Source organism: Chenopodium quinoa, unplaced genomic scaffold (assembly GCF_001683475.1).
Source record: "Chenopodium quinoa cultivar QQ74 unplaced genomic scaffold, ASM168347v1, whole genome shotgun sequence".
Lineage (NCBI taxonomy): Eukaryota > Viridiplantae > Streptophyta > Magnoliopsida > Caryophyllales > Amaranthaceae > Chenopodium > Chenopodium quinoa.
Window position 1 is genome coordinate 107,725 of NW_018743669.1, and position 25,110 is coordinate 132,834.

The 25,110-nt window shown below is 42.1% G+C and overlaps 1 protein-coding gene across 2 annotated transcripts; it reads left to right on the forward strand.

Annotated features, from left to right (window-relative positions):
- Positions 1-348: 348 nt before the first annotated feature.
- On the forward strand, positions 349-25,008 carry LOC110683342 (chaperone protein DnaJ-like). 2 transcript variants are annotated; one of them, XM_021859691.1, is made up of 5 exons: positions 349-836; positions 23,467-23,632; positions 24,217-24,249; positions 24,437-24,531; positions 24,627-25,008. In XM_021859691.1, exons 1-5 carry the CDS (start codon positions 450-452, stop codon positions 24,849-24,851), a joined length of 906 nt encoding a protein of 301 aa, XP_021715383.1. In that variant the 5' UTR covers positions 349-449; the 3' UTR covers positions 24,852-25,008. The 2 variants fall into 2 exon arrangements, with proteins under 2 accessions (XP_021715383.1, XP_021715384.1); XM_021859692.1 differs by lacking the exon at positions 24,217-24,249.
- Positions 25,009-25,110: the final 102 nt, after the last annotated feature.

Consider the following 25,110-nt stretch of genomic DNA (forward strand, 5'->3'; position numbering starts at 1 on the left):
CATTAGATAGTTTGGGCTTAATTGGCCCATATTTAAAAATTAGGTTGTAAAAACAGAGTGGTAAACAGGTTTAGGCGGGTTGGGTTCGAGTTGACCCGACCTGAAACCGACCCAATTAAATAAATGGGTTTAGGCGGGTTGGCTTCGGGTTGGGATTTCCAACCTGAACCCGACCTGTTTAACTTCAGGTTGGGTTCGGGTTGACCCAATTACATAAACGGGTTGAAATTCTCTGTCAAAACCCATTTATTTCGGGTGGGTTCGGGTCGGGTTGTCGGGTCGGGTCAGCTTTTTCCAGCCCTACCTATGGGCTTCCCTAGACCACTCCTCCTCCCCCTTCCATAACCATCCAAACCTTTCTTGCAAAAAATTGAACCAACAAACTTGCCATTTAGCCAAAAATTCCTGTAAATGATAATTTTAGTACCAAAAACAACATTGAATTAAATATGCGTAATGGATTCACACTTCCTTCAACTCAATTAAAATCAACCCCTCAAATCCTAATTCTCTCTCATCACAATCAAAATCATTCCCCAAGAACATATCTTTATCCCTTTACTCTTCACCTTCAAACTAATTTTCTCTCTCCTACTTCTATTCCTGTACTTAGATGCTGCTATGGCAGCCATGTAATTGATCTTTTGGTGCTGGGTTCACATTCTTCAATACCCAGTTCCAGAAATTTGAGGAAGAATCAGAGATATAAAGTAAAAGCTAGTGCTAGAGAAACCCCATATCAAGTTTTGGGGGTTTCTACTTCTGCTACTCCTAATGAAATTAAAAGGGCTTATCGAAAACTTGCTCTTAAATATCACCCAGATGTTAATAAAGAGGTATTTTTTCTTATCCTTAATTTCAATTTATATTTGGGGTTTGTTTGAATTCTGCTTTCTCTGTGCTTGAATTGGATGCTTGTAATTGATTGGTGAATTGGGATGTTTTGATTGTGAAAAGAGGAATTTTTGTTAGTTGAAATTTGTATATGTAGATTATGGTGGTGATGATGTTTGCTGTTATTTTGGTGCATGTTTGGGATTGTGAGCCTAATGGGAATTCTTGTGGATGAGATTTGATCACAGGTCTTGGGTATCGCCTGTTGCGACTTTTGAATTGATTAGTTAGGTTTTAGCTGATGGTTGAACACCATTGTTTTATTTGAGAATACTGCATTTTCCTGCTTCATTTTACTGGAATGTTCTAGAGTTGGAATAAAGCATATAAGCATCAGTAAGTAGTTACTACGTATGTTAGTAAGCGTCTGTTTTGTGTATCAGAATTCAGAAAATTTATGGCCATGTGCAAGCTGTTATATTGTGGTGGCTGGTGGCCTATGCTTATGGTTTTGGTGTGGAATGGTGGATTGGCAATGTAGCGTTCATTATTCACCTATCACGTTTGTAACATCTGAAATATCAATTGACTTGTTGCTAAGGATTTTAGAGAAATGAGATTCGTAGTTACAGTTGCTTCATCCTTAATCATTGCTAATAGGCTATGTTCCTTAGAGTCATTATTGCAGCTAAGGTGTTAGACCCGAATGTAACCCGTAAATTATAGACTTGAATCGAACTCGACTTGAACCAAAATTGATCCAAACTCGTTTTAACCCGTCAAAACCTGAATTTAACCCAACTTGTTACGAACCTGAATTCAACCCGACCCGTTCCAAACTCGACCCGAATTTAACTCAACCTGTTACAAACCCGACTCGAAATCAACCCAACTTGTTATTGAATTGACCCAAATTCAACCCGACTTGATATTGACTCGACCCGAATTTTACCATACCTATTACTAACCCGACCCAAAAATTTAACCCGATCTATTACTAACCCGACTCGAAACCAACACGACTTGTTATTGACCCGACCTAAATTCAACCCAAATTGTTCTCGACCCGATTTCAAATCACCTTAAATGCAATTTAGACCACCTTATTATTGTTGATCAAAGCATTTTGTCTTGGGAGACCAAGTCGGTCCAGGCCAGCAAAAGAAAAGAGCATCATCCTCAAATTTAAGAGTTAAATATAGTATATATTTGTTGTATGGTCAAATGAGATAATTATCTTACTAAATTATAAACTATAGTTCCCTAGTATATTGCCATATATATGATAAAAATGATAATTATCTATTTATAGTTAGTTGAACTCGAATATAACCTAACTTGGAAATGACCTGACCTTATTGACTTGAACATAACTCGACTTGACTCCGAGAATGACCCGAGTTGGAAATGACCCAACCTTATTATAACCCGCAAATTATTGACTTGAACCGAACCCGACTTGAACCCGAGAATGACCCGACCTGATTATAACCCGCAAATAACTGACTTGAACCGAACTCGACTCAAACCCGAGAATGACCCTATTCTAACCCGCAAATTATTGACTAGAACTGAAACCGACTCGAACCCGAGAATTACCCTAACCCGTTTTAACCCGTGAAAACCCGAATTAAACTCGACCTATTGTTCACCCGACCCAAACCAAATAAGAAGTATGACCTGATGTGACCCGACACAAGCATGACCCAACCCAAACCTGACACCCATAGGTTATGGAATTAATCCGAATTGACCCGACATGAGTTGACCCGACCCACTTTTATCGACCAAAACCCGACCCGTTTACCCAAATTGACAGCATTACCCGAAACCACCAAAATTTCTCAAAAAACGTGGATATTAGCCTTCAATTTTGGAATTTTTGACTTTTTTAACCCGGAAATAAAAATTGCCGAAATGTTTACCATTGTTCCTAATACCCTCCGGGAGTTCAATTGGTTGGGTAGAACCATCCAATTTGTCTTTAAACGACCAATTTACCGGTTTACAAGTTGCACCGATTTCATTAACTCAAGCTTACCACGAACATTTATGACAACATATAATGATCATATATGGATCCAACCGCATTATGTGACCCCGACATGTATCCTCTAACATCTCAATGCTTTTCGATATCGGGCCCCGAAACATTAGAAATTTCTCAAAAAGCGTGGATAAGCCTTTAATTTTGGAATTTTTTGACTTTTTTTCGCCAAATAAAAATTCCCGAAATGTTTATCATGGTCCCAAATATCAGCCGCGAGTCCAATTGGGTTGGTGGAACCATCCAATTTGCCTTTAAACGACTAATTTAACAGTTTACAACTTACACCGATATCATTAATTCAAGCCTACCACGAACATTAATGACAACAAATTATGATCATATATGGTTTCAAACGACATTATATGACCCCGAGATGTATTCCCTAGAATTTAAAGACTTTTAGACATCGGGCCCCGAATACTCCAAATTTCTCAAAACGCGTGGATATTCGCCTTTAATTTTTGAATTTTTTTTGCCCAAAAATAAAAATTGTCGTAATATTTACCATGGTCAATAATACCCTCCCGGAGTCCAATTGGGAGGTGGAACCATCCAGTTTGCCTTTAAACGACCAATTTACCGATTTACAACTTGCACTGATTTCATTAATTCAAGCCTACCACGAACATTTATGACAACATATAATGATCATATATGGTTCCAAACGACATTATATGACCCCAAGATGTATCCTCTAAAATCTTAAGGCTTTTCGACAACGGGCCCCGAATCCTCCAAAAATTTCTAAAAAAATGTGGATATTAGCTTTCAATTTTGGAATTTTTTTAGTTTTTTTCGCCCGGAAATATAAATTGACGAAATATTTACCATAATCCCTAATACCCTTCGGGAGTCCCCTTGTGTGGGTGTAACCATCCAATTTGCCTTTAAACGACAAATTTACTGATTTACAACTTGCACTGATTTCATTAACTCAAGCCTACCACGAACATTTATGGCAACATATAATGATCATATATGGTTCCAAACGACATTATATGACCCCAAGATGTATCCCCATAAATCTCTCCAAAATTTCTCAAAAAGCGTGGATATTAGCCTAAAATTTTGGAATTTTTTGGCTTTTTTTCCTGTCAATAAAAATTGCCGAAATGTTTACCATTGTCCCTAATACAATCCAAGAGTCCAATTAGGAGGGTGGAACTATCCAATTTGCCTTTAAATGGCAAATTTATCAGTTTACGACTTACACCGATTTCATTAACTCGAGCCTACCACGAACATTTATGGCAACTTATAATGATCATTTATGGTTTAAAACAGTATAATAAGACCCCGAGACGTATCCCCTAAAATCTTAAAACCTTTTCGACCCAAACCTAAAAATTTCTCAAAATGCGTGGATATTAGCCTTCAATTTTGGAATTTTTTACCTTTTTTTTCGCCCGAAAATAAAATTGCCGAAATGTTTACCATGGTCCTTAATTCTCTGGTAGTCTAATAGGGTGGGTGGAACCACCGATTTGCCTCTAAAAGGCTAATTTACCGGTTACAAATTGCTCGGATTTCATTAATACAAGCCTACCACGAACATTTATGACAATAAATAGTGATCATAAATGGTTCCAAACGACTTTATATGACCCCGAGATATATTCCCTAAAATCTCATGTCTTTTCGACACCGGGTCCCGAAACCTCCAAAATTTCTCAAAAAACGTGGATATTAGCCTTCAATTTTGGAATATTTTTTTTTTGCTTGTAAATAAAAATTGCTGAAATGTTTACCATGGTCCCTAATATCTTCCGGGAGTCCAATTTGATCAGTGTTTTCCTTTAAACGACCAATGTACCAGTTACAACTTGCACCGATTTCATTAAATCAAGTCTACCACAAACATTTATGACAACATATAATGATCATATATGGTTCCAAAAGGCATTATATGACCTCGAGATGTATTCCCTAAAATGTCAAGCATTTTCGACACCAGGCCTCGAAATCTTCAAAATTTCTCAAAAAGCGTGGGTATTAGCTTTAAAATTTGGATTTTTTTGACTTTTTTTTCGCCTGTAAATAAAAATTGCCGAAATGTTTACTATGATCCCTAATACCTTGCACCGATTTCATTAACTCAAACCTATCACGAACTTTTATGACAACATATAATGATCATTTATAGTTAAAACAATATTATATGTCCCCGAGATGTATCCCCTAATATCTCAAAGTTTTTCGACACCGGACCCGAAACCTTAAAAATTTCTCAAAAACCGTGGATATTAGCCTTCAATTTTGGAATTTTTGACTTTTTTACGCCCAAAAATAAAAATTGCCGAAATGTTTACCATGGTTTCTAATACCCTCCGGTATAGTCCAATTAGGTGGGTGGAACCATCCAATTGGAATTAAATGGCCAATTTATCGGTTTACAACTTGTACTTATTTCATTAACATATAACGATCATTTATGTTTTTACACATCATTATATGACCCTGAGATGTGTCCTCTAATTCTTAAGATACTTCGACAACAGGTTCTGAAACCTCCAAAATTACTAAAAAAACATATATATTAGCCTTCAATTTTGGAATTTTTTAGCTTATTTTCGCCCGGTAATAAAAAATTTCCGAAATGTTTACCATGGTCTCTGGGCGTCCAATTGGGTGGGTGGAACTATCCAATTTTTCTTTAAACAGCCAATTTACTAGTTTACAACTTGCACTGATTTCATTAACTCAAGCCTACTGCGAACATTTATGACAACATATAATGATCATATATGGTTCCAAAAGGCATTATTTGACCCCAGATGTATTCCCTTGAATTTCAATACTTTTAGACACCGAGCCCCAAAACTCCAAAATTTCGCAAAATGCGTGGATATTAGACTTCAATTTTGAATTTTTTTTTTACTTTTATTAACTCGGAAATAAAAATTGTTGTAATGTTTACAATGGTTCTAATATCCTTAGGGAGTACACCTGGGTGGAACCATCCAATTTTCTTTTAAACAGCTGATTTACCGGTTTACAACTTGCACCGATTTCATTAACTCAACCCTATCACGTACATTTATGACAACAAATAATGATCATATATGGTTCCAAACGACATTATATGACCCCGAAATGTATTCCCTAAAATTTCAAGACTTTTTGACATAGGATCCCGACACCTCCAAAATTTCTCAAAAAGTGTGGATATTAGCCTTCAAATTTGGAATTTTTTTGACTTTTTTCGCCCGAAAATAAAATTTTAGAAATGTTTATCATGGTTACTAATATGCTTCAGGAGTCCAATTGGGTGGGTGGAACCATCCAATTTGCCTTTAAACGACCAATTTATCGATTTACAACTTGCACCGATTTCATTAAATCAAGCCTAGCACAAACATTTTTGACAACATATAATGATCATATATGGTTTCAAACAACGTTATATGACCCCGACATGTATTTCCTAATGTCTCAAAGCTTTTCGACATCGGCCTCGAAACCTCAAAAATTTCTCAAAAAGCGTGGATATTAGCCTTCAATTTTGTAATTTTTAGACTTTTTTCGCCCGAAAATAAAAAATGCCGAAATGTTTACCATGATCCCTAATATACTCCGGGAGTCCAATTGGGTAGGTGTATCCATCCAATTTGTCTTTAAACGACCAATTTACTGGTGCAAATTGCACCGATTTAATTAAATCAAACCTACCACGAACATTTATGACAACTGATTAGGGGATTTTTATCCACCAATCACCGTCTGACAAGTGGACCAACCAGGTTCCGCCACGTGTCCTTCACGAAGGCCAACAGGAGCTTGCCACGTGTCAGTCACAGATACGTCCTCCACGGACCACTTAAGACACGCCACGTGTCCACCCATGCCAAGTGGGACAACCGGCCATCAAGGCCCATTTCAGTCTAGAGGCCCGATCAGCCCTAGGTTTACCTTAAACCTAGAGAGTTGCACGCTTCCCAAGGCTATAAATACTCGATTAATCCTCATTAATCAGGGAACAAAAAAAACAACCGAATAATTAAGAGATCAAGCAGAGAAGAACAGACTTATTAACAACCGGCTAATCACGCTAACAACGCAGATTACCAACACTAAGCACTCTCACCTAGAGAGATCTCATTACTTTACTTTCTGTATTGATTACTCCTTAATCAGGTACTAACTTGACCGTTGGAGGCGGAGCTCTCAGGAGTCTCCGTTATTTTGCAGGTACAGACGTCCGGTTCCAGTCTCGGAATTGTAACTCTCCCGCAGGACATCAGAAAACCCCGAAACATTTGGCGCCGTCTGTGGGGAGAGTACTTCAGAGATGGCATCCAAGTCTGTACCGACTCCAGAAGAGAGGCGTCCCCTAGACGACCCTCAAGTTCAGTCGGACCATGATACCGAAAGTGAATTTGAAGTTGAAACTCATACAGCTCCAGACGGGACCCTAAGGGCCCGCCGTACCCGTCATACTGAAATAAGGGAACGGGAGTATCTTCAAACAGGAAGCGAGCCAGCAGGCGCACCGCTTGCTCGGCAACAGCCGACTGATGGGTCTGCTCCCATCACAAGGAACGAACTCATGACCTTCATGAGGGACTTCAAGGGAGAGATCCAAGAGTTGATCAACAAAAAACCGCCTGCTTCAGTCAAAGAGCAGTCGGCCAAGAAACCTTCCACTTCACTGAGGAGGAAGCCAGTTCAAGGGCGAGAGGCGACTCCCCATCCTAAATCCAAGAAGCGGGAACCGTCTGCTCTTGATTTCACAAAATTCCGTTACCCTACGGGAAATAGGAAACCAGTTCGTCATATTCAGGCGGACGGGTCAAAGCAAACGTTCACAGATGCTCGGCACCTGTTAGAGCAGAAGAAGAGTGACCGATTATCAGAGTCGGCTTCTACTTCAAATTTTCAGGACAGTTTGCGAAACGCCTCGATGAGGCCAACTCAGTCGTACCATGAGAGTCAGTCAGGCGGCACCTCCCGTCAGTCCGACTTTCATAGTGCCCAGGCGGTACCAAACTTACCATTTGTGCCGCAACAACAGTATTTTATGCAGCCACCTCCATTTGGTGGACCTGCAGCAAAAAACGTCCAACCTATGGACTGGCAGCTACGGCTGCTTAGACTTGGTGAACAGCCGTCGGCCTTCTCCAAGGAAATTACTGAAGCCGCTCAGCCGGCCAAAGTAAAAAATGTTTTAGTAGGCGCCTATGATGGCACTACTAACCCGGAAGACCATCTGATGGCATTCACCAACCTGATGTACCTTCAAGGGTTGGATGATCCCACTTGGTGCAAGTGTTTCCCAGCGACTCTCAAGGGAATTGCACAGCAATGGTTCGGCAACCTGCCGACTGGTTGTGTAAACAGCTTCAGGACGCTTGCTTACTTATTTGCCTCCAACTTCGCAATGAACATCCCTGCGAAGAAAACGACCCTTGATTTGGGAACAATTCAGCAGGGTGAAAAGGAGGGGCTTCGTTCCTACATCAGGCGGTTCAACCTGATGAGAATACAGATTCAAGGGTTACCGGATGAGGTAGCTTATACTGACTTTTTTAGAGGTCTCAAAGACGGGTCTACCTTCAAATTTGATTTAGTTCGAAAAAGGGGGGCGACTCTTCAAGAGGCCTTGATTGAAGCAGAAGCCTATATACAGGCGACTGATCTGTGTACGATGAAACAGTCGGACGGGAAGAGGTTCGACAATAGAGAGGGACGACAGAAACAGTCGTCCAACAAGGATGAAAAAAGAAAAGGGGTCTGGGCGGCTGATTCCTCTAAACAGCCGGCCCAGAAAAAGAAAAAAGAATTCAAACCATACTCCCCAAAATATGTGTTTAACAAGGATAACCAGTTTATCCTAAAAGAAATAAAGGAACGGCTCTCAATTGAGAAGCCGCTCCCCATGAAGGGTTCTGCGAGCAACCGGAACCAAGACAAAATCTGTGCTTATCATGATGACATTGGTCATCACACCAATGACTGCATCAGTCTCATGCGGTACCTAGACCGATTGGCTGATCAAGGTGATCTTGACACTTATGTCAAGAAATCTGCGGGAAACACTTCCTCAAAAAAGCAGTCGGCCAAAAAGAATCAGCAGGCCGACAGTTCTGATACAGATGATGCAGTCGTCTACACCATTGCAGGCGGCTTCTCAGGAGGCGGCCCCACTATTAGGGGCAACAAAGATAATATAAGGCGGTTAGATGTAAATTCCGTTCACCAAGAACGACCGTCCAAATATACATTTCCTGAGATTGTCATCACTGAAGAGGATCTAGGAGGAATAAGGGGGCCGCATGACGACCCTCTCGTTATTGAATGTAAAGTGGCCAACCAGAGAGTTGGCCGAATCCTCATAGATACCGGGAGCTCTTCAGATCTCATCAGCAGCAAATGTCTATCAAAACTGAAATATCAGACGGACTGCATACATCCGGCCTCCCACCCTTTAATAGGGTTTGGGGGAGGAGTCGTCCACCCACTGGGACGAGTAGATCTACCCATCCGCCTGGGCGAAAAAGGGGAAGGACGACACATGGTAGTCCGGTTCCTAGTGGTAGAGGAACTCTCTGCCTACAACATGATTCTGGGTCGACCAACCCTGAATAATTCCAAGGCTGTTATAATCCCGTCACTTATGCTGCTTAAGTTTGAAAGGGACAATGGAACAGTCGGCTCCCTTAGGGGAGATCAGAGGATGGCCCGAGAGTGCTATCTCTCGGATGTCAAGCCCACTGTTATGGCCACTGGGTCAAGTGGAGAAAAAACAGACCTTGGCAATGTCAAGGTAAGTGCGCCTGTTCAAGAAACAGGCGACAAAAAGAGAAAGGCACTCCAGACTGAGTCCGCAAGAAAAGCAAGAAAATAGCAATCATTGGCAGAGGACCGGCCGGATGAGTTCCGCCCTCAGCCGGCTGGTGAGCATGCGGACCTGATATTAGACGACTCCCATCCTGACCGAACAGTCAAAGTAGGGACGGCTGCTCTAAGAAACCTTGGTGCCGACTTTCACAACTTGTTGAAAGAATACAAGGACATCTTTGCATTTGAAGTCCATGAAATGCCAGGCATTAGTCCTGATCTGGCAGTACACAAACTCGCTGTGGATCCGAAAAAGAAGCCGGTACGACAAAAGAAACGGAACCATGGTGAAGAAAGAGGTCAGGCGGCAGCCGCCGAAGTCAAAAAATTACTTGATGCAGGGTTCATTCGGCAATGTTACTTCCCAGATTGGGTTGCAAATGTGGTACTTGTTAAAAAGCCGAATGGCACCTGGCGAATGTGTGTAGACTACACAGACTTGAACAAGGCGTGCCCCAAAGACAGTTACCCTCTGCCTAAAATTGATAACCTGGTCGACTCAACAGCCGGCCATGCCTTGATGAGTTTTATGGACGCCTATTCTGGTTTTCATCAAATTCCTTTGTGGAAGAAAGATCAGGAGAAGACGGCCTTCGTCACTGATCAGGGATTATACTGTTACACGGTCATGCCGTTTGGTCTTAAGAATGCTCCGGCTACCTTCCAACGAATGATAAACACAGTGTTCTTTGATCAGATTGGGAGAAACGTCGAGGCATACATTGATGATATGATTGTCAAGACTAAACTTCAGAAAGATCATCTGACGGACCTCCGAGAGACTTTCGCCACACTCAGGCGGCACCATGTCATGCTCAATCCCAAGAAATGTGTATTTGGAGTTGAGTCTGGGAAATTTCTCGGATTCCTTATCAACCAGAGAGGAATAGAGGCGAACCCCGAGAAGGTACAGGCGGTCATTGACATGCAGTCGCCTCGTACCGTTCGAGAGGTTCAGAAGTTAACAGGTTGTCTGGCGGCCTTGGGAAGATTCCTAAGCCGATCAGGCGACAAATGCCTATACTTTTTCCAGGCAATTAAGAAGAAGGCAAGGTTTGAATGGGGGCCGGATGCTGAGGCCGCCTTCCAGAAATTAAAGGTTCACTTGCATTCCTTGCCGAGGCTGGTTAGCCCTTTGCCCAAAGAAAATCTCTACATGTACCTGGCCGTCTCTGATCATGCGTTAAGCGCGGTGCTCCTTGCTGAAAGGGACGGCTGTCAACTCCCGGTCTACTTTGTCAGTCACGTACTGAAAAATGCCGAGTTGAGGTATCCCCTAGTGGAGAAATTTGGTCTTGCACTCTTCATGGCTGTTAAAAAATTGAAGCCCTACTTTCTGGCACATGCAGTCGTCGTGTATACCGACCAACCGATCAAGCGGCCCCTTACCACCATGGAGTCCTCCGGACGAATGATCAAATGGGCCATAGAAATGCAGAGTCTCGAAGTTACTTTCGAGCCTAGAAAAGCAGTGAAGGGGCAAGCCTTTGCTGACTTTATCGTAGAGATGACTCGTCCTCCTGACTCTCAAGTTCCAGACCAAGTCTGGAAGGTATATGTGGACGGAAGCTCTACTTCAAACGGTTGTGGAGCAGGCGTCGTATGTCAATCTCCAGAGGGCGACAGGTTCGAGTATGCTCTACGCTTCAGTTTCCAGGCTTCAAACAATGAGGCAGAATATGAAGCTTTACTAGCCGGGATCCGCATGTGTAAGGCGGCAGGGGCAAGGAAAATAGACGCCTGTTCTGATTCACAACTGATAGTGAGTCAGTACAATGGCGAATACGAAGCAACACATCCGGCCATGATCAAGTATTTACAGGCGGTCCGACAAGCAGTCGGCTCCCTTGAGGATTTCCATCTGATCCAAGTGCCGAGATCAGAAAACAACCAGGCAGATGCACTTTCGAAATTAGCATCATCCGCCTCCTCCGATACTCCTCGGACTGTGTTTTGGGAAGTAATGGAGAAGAGAAGCATCGAGGAAAATCCTATTGGAATTCTAGACAGAAGCTCAACCTGGATGGATTCAATCAGGGCATATCTGACAAACGGTACACTGCCGGATGATCCTCAACAGGCGGCAGCACTGAAAAAACGAGCCTCCTGTTTTGAAATTATACAGGGAGAACTTCACAAGAGGGGGCACCTTCAACCCTTCTTAAAGTGTGTTACTCCTGAAAAGGGACGAGAGATACTAGATGATCTTCACTCTGGTTTCTGTGCTTCCCACATAGGTGGTAGGATGCTTGCTCAAAGGACAAGGCGGCAGGGTTACTTTTGGCCTACTTTGGAAGCAGATGCAATGGAGATGGTGAAAAAATGTGACAAGTGCCAAAGGTTTGGCAAATTAATTCACCGTCCGGCTACTGACCTCACTACCATTCACAGCCCACTACCGTTTGCTAAGTGGGGCATGGACATTCTGGGGCCATATACGCCTGCTACAGGCGACAGAAGGTACATACTTGTTGCCGTTGACTACTTCACTAAATGGGTAGAGGCGGAGGCTGTAAAGGGAATCAAGACGAAAGATGTAATTTCATTCATTTGGAAAAAACGTCATCACTCGGTTCGGGGTTCCCATGTCTATGGTTTTTGATAATGGCCCCCAATTTGAGACGCCTGTTCTCAAAAGCTGGTTGGGAGACCAAGGAATTGCACATTACTTTGCATCTGTCGGCCGTCCACAAGCAAACGGCCAGGTAGAAGCCTTTAATAAAATCATCTCAGACGGTCTCAAGAAAAAGATTGAACGAGCAGGCGGCCTATGGGCAGATGAACTACCACATGTTCTTTGGGCCATTAGGACGACTGAAAAAGGGGCGACTGGAGAAACTCCCTTCCTCCTAACTTATGGTGCAGAAGCTGTTCTTCCAATAGAACACTACGAGCCGACTCTTCGAGTAATGCTATATGATGAAGAGGCAAACTGGGAAGCTATGCGCCTGGCATTAGACTCACTTCCTGAAAAAAGGGGCAATGCTGTTTTGCGCCATGAGATCTATCGCCTAAGAATGACTAGATCATACAACAAGAAAGTACACAGGCGTCCACTCAAAGTAGGGGACTTTGTACTTAGAAAAATGGAAGCAGTTGGTAGGGCCAATGAGTCTGGAAAACTAACTCCCAACTGGGAAGGACCCTACCGAATCTATGCGGAAGTCAGGGACGGTACCTACCGTCTGGAAACACCAGACGGACAACCGTTGCCTCGAACCTGGAATGTAGATAACCTTAAAAAATATTTCTTCTGAATGATGTAAAGTAAAGAGCTACTTAATAAAGTTTGCACTTACTATTCAATATTGTATTACGAGGGGCATGCCGTCTGTACCTTTACAGTCGGCTACTCTCCATTGAGTTTCACTATCTTTAGAGGGGCATGCCGTCTGTTCCTTTACAGTCGGCTACTCTCCATCGAGTATTTTACTCACAATACTTAGCTAAAAAGATAAGGGCCTGGCCGATCCTGTACCTTACAGGCGGCTACCCTTCTTTTACTTAGCACCTACGTTCACCAAGAACTTACCAAGGCCATCGGCCGAATGATCAGACCAGGCGCCAATCCACCTGATCAAAACTAAAAAACTAATTCGACCTGTCCCAACATCATAGCAGGCGTCCGACGGCATCCCTCCGGATGAAATTCGTCGCAGAGAGCAGCTCCCTTTTGGGTGGAACATTGTTCTATAAACTAATTACACAGCACCTATACGACTGTCCCAAAGGGCAACCACGTAGCCGTTTTTGAGACAAGGATAACTCTATCACTAACCAAACCAGTGGTAGCAGTTGACATCTGAGTCAGATGACCGCCTGTATTACTTGGGATAAATGCAGGGGGTACCTATTGAGTTAATAGCCAACAAACATTGGCGAATCAAGGGGTCTAGCCGGCCTACGCCGCCTGGTACCTCTACTTCTCAAACAAAGTGACGGCGACTGAGTAACTCCAAAGTTAACTCATAGTCACTCCTTCAAATTTGGTATGGAACCTAAAAGGTTTGAGTCGTCCGCCTGTTTTAAACAAACAAGGGCACTCGAACCCCTATTCCTACTGGATAACCTATTAAGTTAATAGCTTACATTGGTGAATCAAGGGGTCTAGCCGGCCTACGCCGCCTGATACCTCTACTACTCAATCAAGATTGTGACAAAGACTAAGTAACTCCTATGTTACCTTAATAGTCACTCAAACTTAGTATGAAGCCTAAAAGGTATGAGTCGTCCACTTGTTTTTAATAAACAAAGGCTCTCAACCAATACTCTTGCTAGGTTAAAAAATAACGAGTTTAAAGCCAACATTGGCAATAAAGGGAAACAACCGGTACCCGCCGCTTGTTTTCCTACTTAAATTCCTTGGCTACTAGGTAATTCTATTTACTTGGTCAAATTGAATAAAGAGTTCGAATACCGATTGATTAAATGGCCGACTGATCATCTATCCTGGAAACAGACAACCAGTCGTCCAGGGGCATAGGCGGCATACTTACCTGTCTAAACGTTTGGCCATACACAACAGTCGGTCAAGTGAGCAAACTTCAAATACTTAGACAAATTTGAACAAAAACAAAATATTTGATTAAAATGAGCCGGCCATAAAAGACCAGCAGAATATTCAAAACCCCGGCCCCCTGGCCGGGTAATTACAAAGCAAACGGCACGCAGGCCGTGAAAAGAAAAAAATATACTTAAAGCTTAAGAAGGGGGCAGTTCAGTATCAGCAGCAGCCGCCTGGTCAGCACTCTTCTTGCTGGACTCGGCCTTAGCTGCATCATTTTTTGATGCCTTACCCCCAAGTGGCACAAGCGCCACAACCGGCTCTTCCTCCTCCAACGCAACGTCCATCGCCTCTTCTTCAGCAGCCGCCAGGATCTGTTGATTATATATTTCCGAACACTGGCGGTACGTTCTTTCCCATGAGGCAAAGTCGGCACTGGGGAACAGTCGTTCCCAGGTCATGCGTTGGATTTGGGCGGAGTCTTCCACCATCTCCCGTACGAGCTCTTGTTTCTCTTGCTCGGCCTTGTCCGAGAGCTCTTGGGTAAGACTCTTCTCCTGGTTCACCAGGCGTTCTTTTACGTTAGCCAAAGATTTCTCCATGGCTTCGTAAGAGTGCATTTTTTGGCGAAGGGGTTTCAGCTCGGTTTTAAGTTTGGTGACGGTCCCCTCCAGCTCGTCAACCTTCTTTTGGGCCGTCTCTAGCTGAGCCCGAACAGCGGCGGTCGCCTGCGCCTGATAATAAAGAAGATCAAGGGTCAGTACTTCATTTTGGGCAATTTGAAACATTGCCTTATCACAGCTGGAGGCGGCCATAGCCTTTGCGGCCTTTACCTCTTTGTTTTTCCGATCAATCGGCTTGCGAAGGCTGTTGACTCGGAGCAGGGCCTAAGTACAAAGAAAAACAGGCGTCAGTTTCCAATCAAAAGAGTTAACAGGCGTCCTGGAACTCAAAAGCTCAAAAAGGTGCTAAGTATACCTCAGCTAGGATCCCTGAAATTCCATCGAGGTCAAGGGTGCCGGCACCCTTGACCGCCTCCCTGTCAGAGGGAGGAACTACTTTAACCATTGACTTGGCTACCTCAACCAAGTCAAGTCCCTGGGGGCCGGCTGCATTAAGCGAAAGGAAAAAACAAGTTAGACCTAATCAAGAAGGAAGCAAGGGTGAGTTTTTACAAGCAAGTGTCCATACATCTAGGCGGCCCCGCCTGGGTTTTTGAAGAAGTGGCCGGCTGCTTCTCAGCCGCCACTGTTTTCTTGGAAGACCCAGGAGAGCTTGCAACAGTCGTCCTCCGGGCCTTGGGGTCCGGCTGTTGCGAGGAAGAAGCCCTTGGAGTGCCAGACTGAAAACAAAAAGAGTTAGTATATGCATAATACAACTAAAAGGAGAAGAGTTTTCAAAGCCTACCAAGGGTGCCTCCTTGCTGGGGGAGTCGACATACGACTGCTTCATTAGTGAGACCCGCAGCATGGCCGCCGCAGTCTTAGATGCTGTTATTTTACTCATGGCGTCGGCTGAAAGAAATAAACAGCAAAGTTAGTAAAAATTCCAAGTAAACAAGGCGTGAAAAAACAGAGTATTCGTCAGGCCGGCTACCTCTAGAGCACCGACTGCCGAGGCCACAGGCGGCCAAGAAGTACTCGTCATAGAGCCACTTGAAGCTCGGGACGCAATTTAGGGGTACTTGCTCTCGTACCCCTGAAGTAGAGTTCACCCTAGTCTCTACTTTGAAGAGTCCTTTGTCTAGGATCTCTTTTTTAGCCTTTGGGGGAACAGGCGGCATGCTGCGGCCGCCTGCGAGAAGAGGTGGATCCCTGTTCCACTTATTAAAACGTTTGTTCAGCTCCGTGTCTGAACTCTCGATAATAAGGAAGGTGTTCCGCCAATCCTTCCATTTGTTTGCCTTACCTCTCGTCATGAGGTAACCCCTATGGCTTGTCAATTGATACCAGCCGGTACCTCCCGACTTGGGGGTCCGGCTGAGATAGTTCATGTGGGCGAAAGCCTCAAAACTTGGCTCCACCCCGTTCAGTTCGCACCCGGCCACATAGCCGAGTACGTTTACCCAAGAGTTGGGGGCTAACTGCCATAACCCCAGATCATACCCATCTAAAATCCGCTGAACAGCCGGATGTAATGGGAAGCGCAGTCCAGCTTTGATGGCCGCCACATAGCAGCCAAAGCAGCCGTCACCATAGCTGGTACCAGCCGGCCAGACGACAGTATCTTCTGGATCCGGCACAAACAGTAAATACTCCGGGCCCATTTTGTGGTTAGCAATAAAGCTCGCCACGTTGTCTCGCATGGTTGCAATCCGGCCCCGGGGCACCCTGCAGTAGTAGGGGGCGTTTTCCTCTCTGTAAGAGGCGGACGGCTCTGCCCAATTATCCCCCTTCTCCACTGCATGAGAACTTCTCGCCTCTTGTAGGCGGCTATGTTTTTCTTCTGAGCCAGAAGAACTATGGTCAGAAGAGCTGGATTCGGACTCGTCCCCTGACGAGTCCGAAGAGGACGACTCCTCCCCTCTCCTAGAGGGGCCCGCCTCCTCTCCCTTAGAAGGAGCAGAAGGAAAATTAGACATGTCCACGGTTAGATGAGAAGGGAACACCTTGGTCCCTCTCTCAGCACTGTCAGCTTGACAGTCGCCTCGTTCTACATCTGGCGCCTGGTCAGATGTTTCGCTAAGGAGCACCCTTTGGGAGGAGCCGTCTGAGTTTGATATCATAGCAGTCTTTTTTGTTCTGGCCATCACGTTCTGCATAGACACAGATTCAGTCGGACTTTGTATAAAGGGCAAAGATGGGTCCAGAAAAGGGCAGGCGGCACTCCTAGTCCTAGATTCAGCCGTCCCCGGTGACCGGCTGATCACTAACTTAGGGCGTGTCGTGTGCTTCCATGGTGCCATTTCAAAAAATAAAAAGAAAATTAAGAGTAAGAGAACTGAGTTACCTGAACGGGTGACGGTTGATGAAGTCCTGGAAGTTCGGGTCAGTCGGCTTGTCAGAACAGGCGGTAGGCAGAAAAAGTCCGAAAATGTCAGAGCAAGTTCAGGGGTCCGAATGTTCTCGCAAAAGTTCTCAAATGTGAAAATGACCGAAGTCAGCACTTCCTTTTATAGGCAAAATGAGAAGGCGAAGGGTCGCTTCCAAATTCAAATTTGGGCGGGAAAATCTCTCGGCCGTCTGCAAGGTGACACCTGTAACGGGCCGTCGCCTGTCACCGTGCGACACCTGTCACAGGCGACACGTGACCAGTCGCGTGCCACCTGTGAGGGGCAAATGATTAGGGGATTTTTATCCACCAATCACCGTCTGACAAGTGGACCAACCAGGTTCCGCCACGTGTCCTTCACGAAGGCCAACAGGAGCTTGCCACGTGTCAGTCACAGATACGTCCTCCACGGACCACTTAAGACACGCCACGTGTCCACCCATGCCAAGTGGGACAACCGGCCATCAAGGCCCATTTCAGTCTAGAGGCCCGATCAGCCCTAGGTTTACCTTAAACCTAGAGAGTTGCACGCTTCCCAAGGCTATAAATACTCGATTAATCCTCATTAATCAGGGAACAAAAAAAACAACCGAATAATTAAGAGATCAAGCAGAGAAGAACAGACTTATTAACAACCGGCTAATCACGCTAACAACGCAGATTACCAACACTAAGCACTCTCACCTAGAGAGATCTCATTACTTTACTTTCTGTATTGATTACTCCTTAATCAGGTACTAACTTGACCGTTGGAGGCGGAGCTCTCAGGAGTCTCCGTTATTTTGCAGGTACAGACGTCCGGTTCCAGTCTCGGAATTGTAACTCTCCCGCAGGACATCAGAAAACCCCGAAACAACAACATATAATGATCATAAATGGTTCCAAACGACATTATATGACCCCGAGATGTATCCCCTAAAATTTAAAAACCTTTCGACACTAGAAAACCTCCAAAATTCCTTAAAAAGAATGGATCTTAGCCTTCCATTTTGAAACTTTTTTGACTTTTTTTCCGCTAGAAAATAAAAATTGCCAAATTTTTTTTACCATAGCCCCTAATACCCTCCAGAAGTCAAACGACATTATATAACCCCTAGATGTATTCCCTTAATTCTCAAGATTTTGCGACATCGGGATCTCAAACCTCCAAAATTTCTCAAAAAGCGTGGACATTAGCCAGAAAATAAAAATTGCTGAAATGTTTACCATGGTCCCTAATACCCTCTGGTAGTCTAATTGGGTGGGTGGAACCATCTAATTTGTCTTTAAACGACCAATTTACCGGTTTACAACTTGCACCGATTTCATTAACTCAAGCTTACCACGAACATTTAAGACAATAAATAGTGATCATATGTGGTTCCAAACGATAATATGACCCCAAGATGTATCCCCTAAAATTTCTAGACTTTTCGACACCGGGCCCCGAAACCTCCAAAATTTCTCAAAAAGAGTGGATATTAGTCTTCAATTTTGGAATTTTTTGTCTTTTTTTTCACCTGGAAATAAAAATTGCCGAAATGTTTTTCATGGTCCCTAATACCCATACAATTTGCCTTTAAACAGCCAATTTACCGGTTTACAACTTGCACGGATTTCATTAACTCAAGCCTACTATGAACATTTATTACAACATATAATGATCATATATGGTTCTAAACGGCATTATATGACCCCGAGATGTATCCCCTAAAATATTAAAACTTTTCTACACCGGGCCCAAAACCTCCAAAATTTCTCAAAAAACGTAGAAATTTGCCTCTTAATTTTAAAATTTTTGATTTTTTTCGCTCGGAATTAGAAATTGCCGAAATGTTTACCATGGTCCCTAATAGCCTATGGGAGTCCAATTGGGTGGGTGGAACCATTTAATTTGCCTTTAAACGACCAAATTACCGGTTTACACCTGCACTTATTTCATTAATTCAAGGCTACCACAAACATTTATGATAATAAATATTGATCATATATGGTTCCAAACGGCATTAAATGACTCCGAGATGTATACTCTAGAATTTCAAGACTTTTCGACACCGGGCCTTGAATCCTCGAAAATTTCTTAAAAAGCGTGAATAAGCCTTTAACTTTGAAATTTTTGACTTTTTTTTCGCCCAGAAAGAAAAATTGCCGAAATGTTTACCATTGTCCTTAATACCGTCCGGGAGTCCCATTGTGTGTATTAAAACCATCCAATTTGCCTTTAAACGACGAAATTACCGGGTTACACCTGCACTGATTTTATTAATTCAAGCCTACCACAAACATTTATGACAACAAATAATAATCATATAAGGTTCCAAACGGCATTAAATGACTCCAAGATGTATCCCTTAAAATTTCAAGACTTTTCAACACCGGGCCTTGAATCCTTGAAAATTTCTCAAAAAACGTGGATATTAGCCTTAATTTTGAAACTTTTGACTTTTTTTTTTGCCTGAAAATAAACTTGACGAAATGTTTACCATGGTCCCTAATGCTGTCTGGGAATCTCATTGGGTGGGTGGAACCATCCAATTTGCCTTTAAACGACCAATTTACCGGTTTATAACTTGCACCGATTTCATTAACTTAAGCCTACCACGAACTTTTATGACAACAAATAATGGTCATATATGGTTCCAAACGACATTATATGATCCCGGGGTTTATCCCCTTAAATTTCAAGACTTTTCGACACCGGGCCTCTAAACCTCCAAATTTCTCAAAAATCGTGGATATTAGTCTTCAATTTTGGAATTTTTTGACTTTTTTTTCACCCGGAAATAAAAATTGTCGAAATGTTTTTCATGGTCTCTAATATCCTTTGGGAGTCCAATTGGGTTGGTGGAACCATCCAATTTGTCTTTAAACGGCCAATTTACCAGTTTACAATTTGCACGGATTTCATCAACTCAAGCCTACTACGAACATTTATGACAACATATAATGATCGTATATGGTTCCAAACGGCATTATATGACCTTGAGATGTATCCCCTAAAATATTAATACTTTTCTACACCGGGCCCGAAACCTCTAAAATTTCTCAAAAAGCATGAATATTTGCCTTCAATTTTGAAGTTTTTTGATTTTTTTTTTTTGCGCAGAAATAGAAATTGCCGAAATGTTTACCATGGTCCCTAATAGCCTCAGTGAGTCTAATTAGGTGAGTGGAATCATCCAATTTGCCTTTAAACGACCAAATTACTGGTTTACACCTGCAGTGATTTCATTAATTCAAGCCTTTAATGAACATTTATGACAGCAAATAATGATCATATATGGTTCCAAACGGCATTATATGACCCTGAGATGTATCCCATAGAATTTCAAGACTTATCGACAACGGGCCTCGAAACCCTCAAAATTTCTGAAAAAGCGTGGATATTAGTTTTCAATTTTGTAATTTTTCGACTTTTTTGGCCCGAAAATTAAAATTGCCGAAATGTTTACCATGGTCCCTAATACCCCGTGGGAGTCCAATTGGGTCTGTGGAACATTCAATTTTGCTTTTAAACGGTCAATTTATCGGTTTACAACTTGCACCGATTTACCGGTTTATAACGGCCAATTTAATTAGCTTGCACCGAACTCGACTTGAACCGAAAATTACTTAAATTTGTTTTAACCCGTGAAAACCCGAATTTAACCCAACTTGTTACGAACCAAACCTGAATTCAACCCGACTCGTTCCTAACTCAACCCAATTTTTTAACCCCACTTGTTCCAAACTCGACTCGAAATCAACCCGACTTATTATTGACCTGACCCAAATTCTACCCGACTTGTTATTGACCCGACCCGAATTTTACCATACCTATTACTTATCCAACCCAAAAATTCAACCCGATGTGTTACTAACCCGACTCGAAATTTACACGACTTGTTATTGACATGACTTAAATTCAACCCAAATTGTTCCCGACCCGATTTCAAATCACCTTAAATGTAATTTAGACCACTTTATTATTGTTGAATAAAGCATTTTGTCTTGGGAGACCAAGTCGGTTCAAGCAGCAAAAGAAAGGTGCATCATTATCAAATTTAAGAGTTAAATTTAGTATATATTTGTTGTATGGTCAACGGAGATAATTATCTTCCTAATTTATAGACTATATTCCCTTAGTATATTGCCATATATATTATTGTCAAAGGAAATAATTAGCTTGATAAAAATGATAATTATCTATTGATAGTTAGCTGAACCCGAATATGACCTAACCCGATTATAACCCGCAAATTATTGACTTGAACCCGAGAATGACCCGTTTTGAAAATGATTTATTATAATTCGCAAATAATTGACTTGAACTGAACTCTACTCAAACCCGAGAATGACCCGACCTAATTCTAACCCGCAAATTATTGACTTGAACCGAAACCGACTCGAACCTGAGAATTACCCTAATCCGTTTTAACCTGTGAAAACCCGAATTAAACCTGACCTATTGTTCACCCTACCCGAATGTAACCCGACCTAAACCCGACCCAAACCCGATAAGAAGTATGACCCGACGTGACCCGACTCAAGCATGACCCAACCCAAACCCGACCCGCATAGCTTATGGAATTAATCTGAATTAACCCGACTTGAGTTGACCCGACCCACTCTTACCTGACTCAAACCTGACCCGTTTACCTGAATTAACTGCTCTAGTCAAATTTGCCATTTTCGTACGCACTTACCTTAATCTGTTTAAGGGCGTGTATGACTATAGGATGCATCTCCTACGAATCTTTGATTTTTCAACTCGAAAACCCCAAAATTAGTCTTTTAATTGCCCCGAAAGCGTGGGTAGCCTTTGGACAATTTTGAAGTTTTGATTTCTTGAAAGGAAACAAGTCGGGGTGCTTCCCATAGACTCCAAGACTCCCCGGGAGTCCATTTGGGTGGTTCGGATCGTCCACTTTGCCATTCATCCATTTACAATTTATGTATCTTTCTTTAATTCAGGGGCACCATTATATGGCTGAGTAATAGTAATATATGTTTTCAAACAATATCACATCACTCATGACTTCAATATGCATCCTTCACATTTCTGAAAATTTCCAAATCAATTCCGAGACCTCTAAAATTGATCCAAAAAGTGGATTATAACCTTCAATTTTGGACAATTTTGGACTTTTCGGGATCGGAAAGAAAAATTTCGGAATTCTTCCCATGGAGCCTACGACACGGGAAACCATTTGGATGGTTGAAATTACCTTTAAACAATCGATTTAGCCATTTTCGTACATGCCTCCCTTAATTTACCCAATGCCACCGTTGGGCTTTATGTGACCAACTAGTGGTTACATATGGTTTTAAACAACAGTATATAACCCCAATATGCATCCCTTTAAATTCCCGATATTTTTCGAGACCAAGTCTCAAAACCTCAAAAATTGGTCCAAAAGCATGGAACTTCACTTTTAGATAACTTTGGACTCTTTCGGACCCTCTAAGAAAATTGATCGATTTGGGTGGCCGGAACCATTTACTTTGCCCTTAAACCATCAATTTAGCCATTTTCATGCTAGTCTCCCTGGATTAAACCAAGGTCACCACATGCCTTTATGTAACTGATTTATTGTCATATATGGTTCCAAACAACATTAGATGACCCGAGGATGCATCCCCCCACAATTTCAATATTTTCCGACACCGGGTCTCAAAACCTTCAAAAATTAGTCCCAAAAGCGTGGATTATAGCCTTTAGTTTTGACCATTTTTTTTAAAAAAAAAAAAAAAAAACTTTTTGGATTGCATTGGAAAGAGGTTAGGGTATTTCCCATGGACCCCATGACACCTCGGGAGGCCACTTTGCCTTAAAACCGTCAATTTAGTCATTTTTCGTACACGTACCTTTATTAATTCAAGGCTACCACAGGCCTATATGCGACTGACTTATGTCCGTATATTCAATTTCAAGGGCCGTCTAGGGCGCACCGGACACCACAAAACGTGCGGTGTTGCAGAGGCTTTGTATGTACTAAATCTATGTAGATGATTGATTCAACCCCACTGATATGGGATGAGGCTTTGTTAGGTAGGATAAATGAGTTGCAATGGAAAATTAGATAAGGTGTTGCAGAGGCATGTGTGTTTGCTGCAGTTGCTCATACTTATATAGGTAATTTCATAGTCTATTGTAAGATAACGTTCGGTTTGCGTTCTAGTAACAATGTGTGTGGCTTCCCTTCAACTCTTCAAGCATGGAATCTTAGTTATGGAGGTTTAATATTCTCAACCTTCTACAGCAGTTCTAAGTTCATTTCTCTATAAACAGGCAAATGCTCAAGAGAAATTTTTGAGAATAAAGCATGCATATAATACATTGATCAACTCTGATTCTCGAGATAGATATGATGCTGGCAATCGCAGATCTGACTTTTCGTATTCATCTTCTGGAAGAAGTCAGAGCACCCAAGAAGAGGAAGAATTCTATGGATTTGGTAAATTTTCAATTCATCATAGTGTTCTATAATTACTGATTTATTTTAGTTATCATTTTAGGTGATTATGCATACTCAGGTGATTGTTTCTTTTGATTACTCACCAGACTAAATTGGAAATAAATAATAGGCACTTGTTTTTATGATTGTAGCTATAAAAATTATACCTTATGGACCGACAAAATTCCATTTTGAAATTATTTTCTAGTTGTTTTAACTTTATACAAGTACCTTCAGTCCTTATTAGCTTAGTAATTACGTTGAATAGGCTTTTATCTAGTGTGATATACTGGGAACTCTTACTAAATCTAGTTGACTAAAGTATGTATAATATCTTAGCAAATTCTTGAACATATGACTAGCTGGCTAGCTGCAACAAGCTTGCAGAGAGAAACATATGTGATTCAGCACATTTATAATTCCTTGAAAGATCATGGTAGCGATGCCCTGTTGTCCATCTATGATATATATGGTTATTTGCCCCGATATTGTAAGGGACTACCACCACACCTTTAATGATCTGTCCTGAGTGGTCTAGTGCTGTCATAGGAATGTATTCTTATGCTGAACCATTGCTGTTGCAGGTGAATTTTTGACGGATGTCCAAATTACAGTAGGTAGATTATTTATCTTCTTTGATATATACAAGGCTACAATGATAACTATGTACCATCTCTTCAATACTAGCAACCTAGCTAGCAGAAATTGCTTCTCTTTTACTTTTTTCCTGGAACATGAAATTGTTCAATAAAAGCATAAATTTGCTTCCTCATTGCTGCTCAAGTCTAGTTTTGGGTGTTGCAGGTGATTTCTTTAAAGATCTACAGGAAGAATTTCAAAGCTGGGAAGCAAATGCCTCATCACAAGGGAAGCCAAAGAGCTTATGGGAAGAGTTATCGGTGAGCCAATATTTACACGCTTTTCTCATACTTCAGATTTTGTAAGTTGCAGTTACCAGCTATTTGAGCTAAATGATCTACTACTATCTCTACAGGAAATAGGTGAAGAGTTTGTTGAATTTTTAGAGAAGGAACTTAATATAACCAATGAAGATATTGGTGGTGAGGCACCTAGAGAAGATTCTTTTAAAAGTTCTGGTGCTCAAAGAGCAAGTAATGTTGATAATGGAACAGGAGGAAAAAACAAAAACAGCATTGAAGAGAGTATTGACGACATTGAAGCTGCTCTTGCTCAATTAAAGAAGGAATTAGGCCTATAGCAGTAAAATCACTTGATCTTTTGCTTAAATTTTGGTGTATATTATAACACAAAACTATATCATGATAGTTTCAGCTGGATATACAGTTTCTTCATAGTGAATCTGTAACGTCTTTTAACGAGTGGGTGGATCCATGAATACCATTTTTGTCATGCTTTTAATCGTTTACGAAGATTATGTTATACATAGGAGAACCTATGCTGCAAATGAAGATGCTTCTTTTCAAATATATATAACTTGAATTTGAACAAGAAATCAA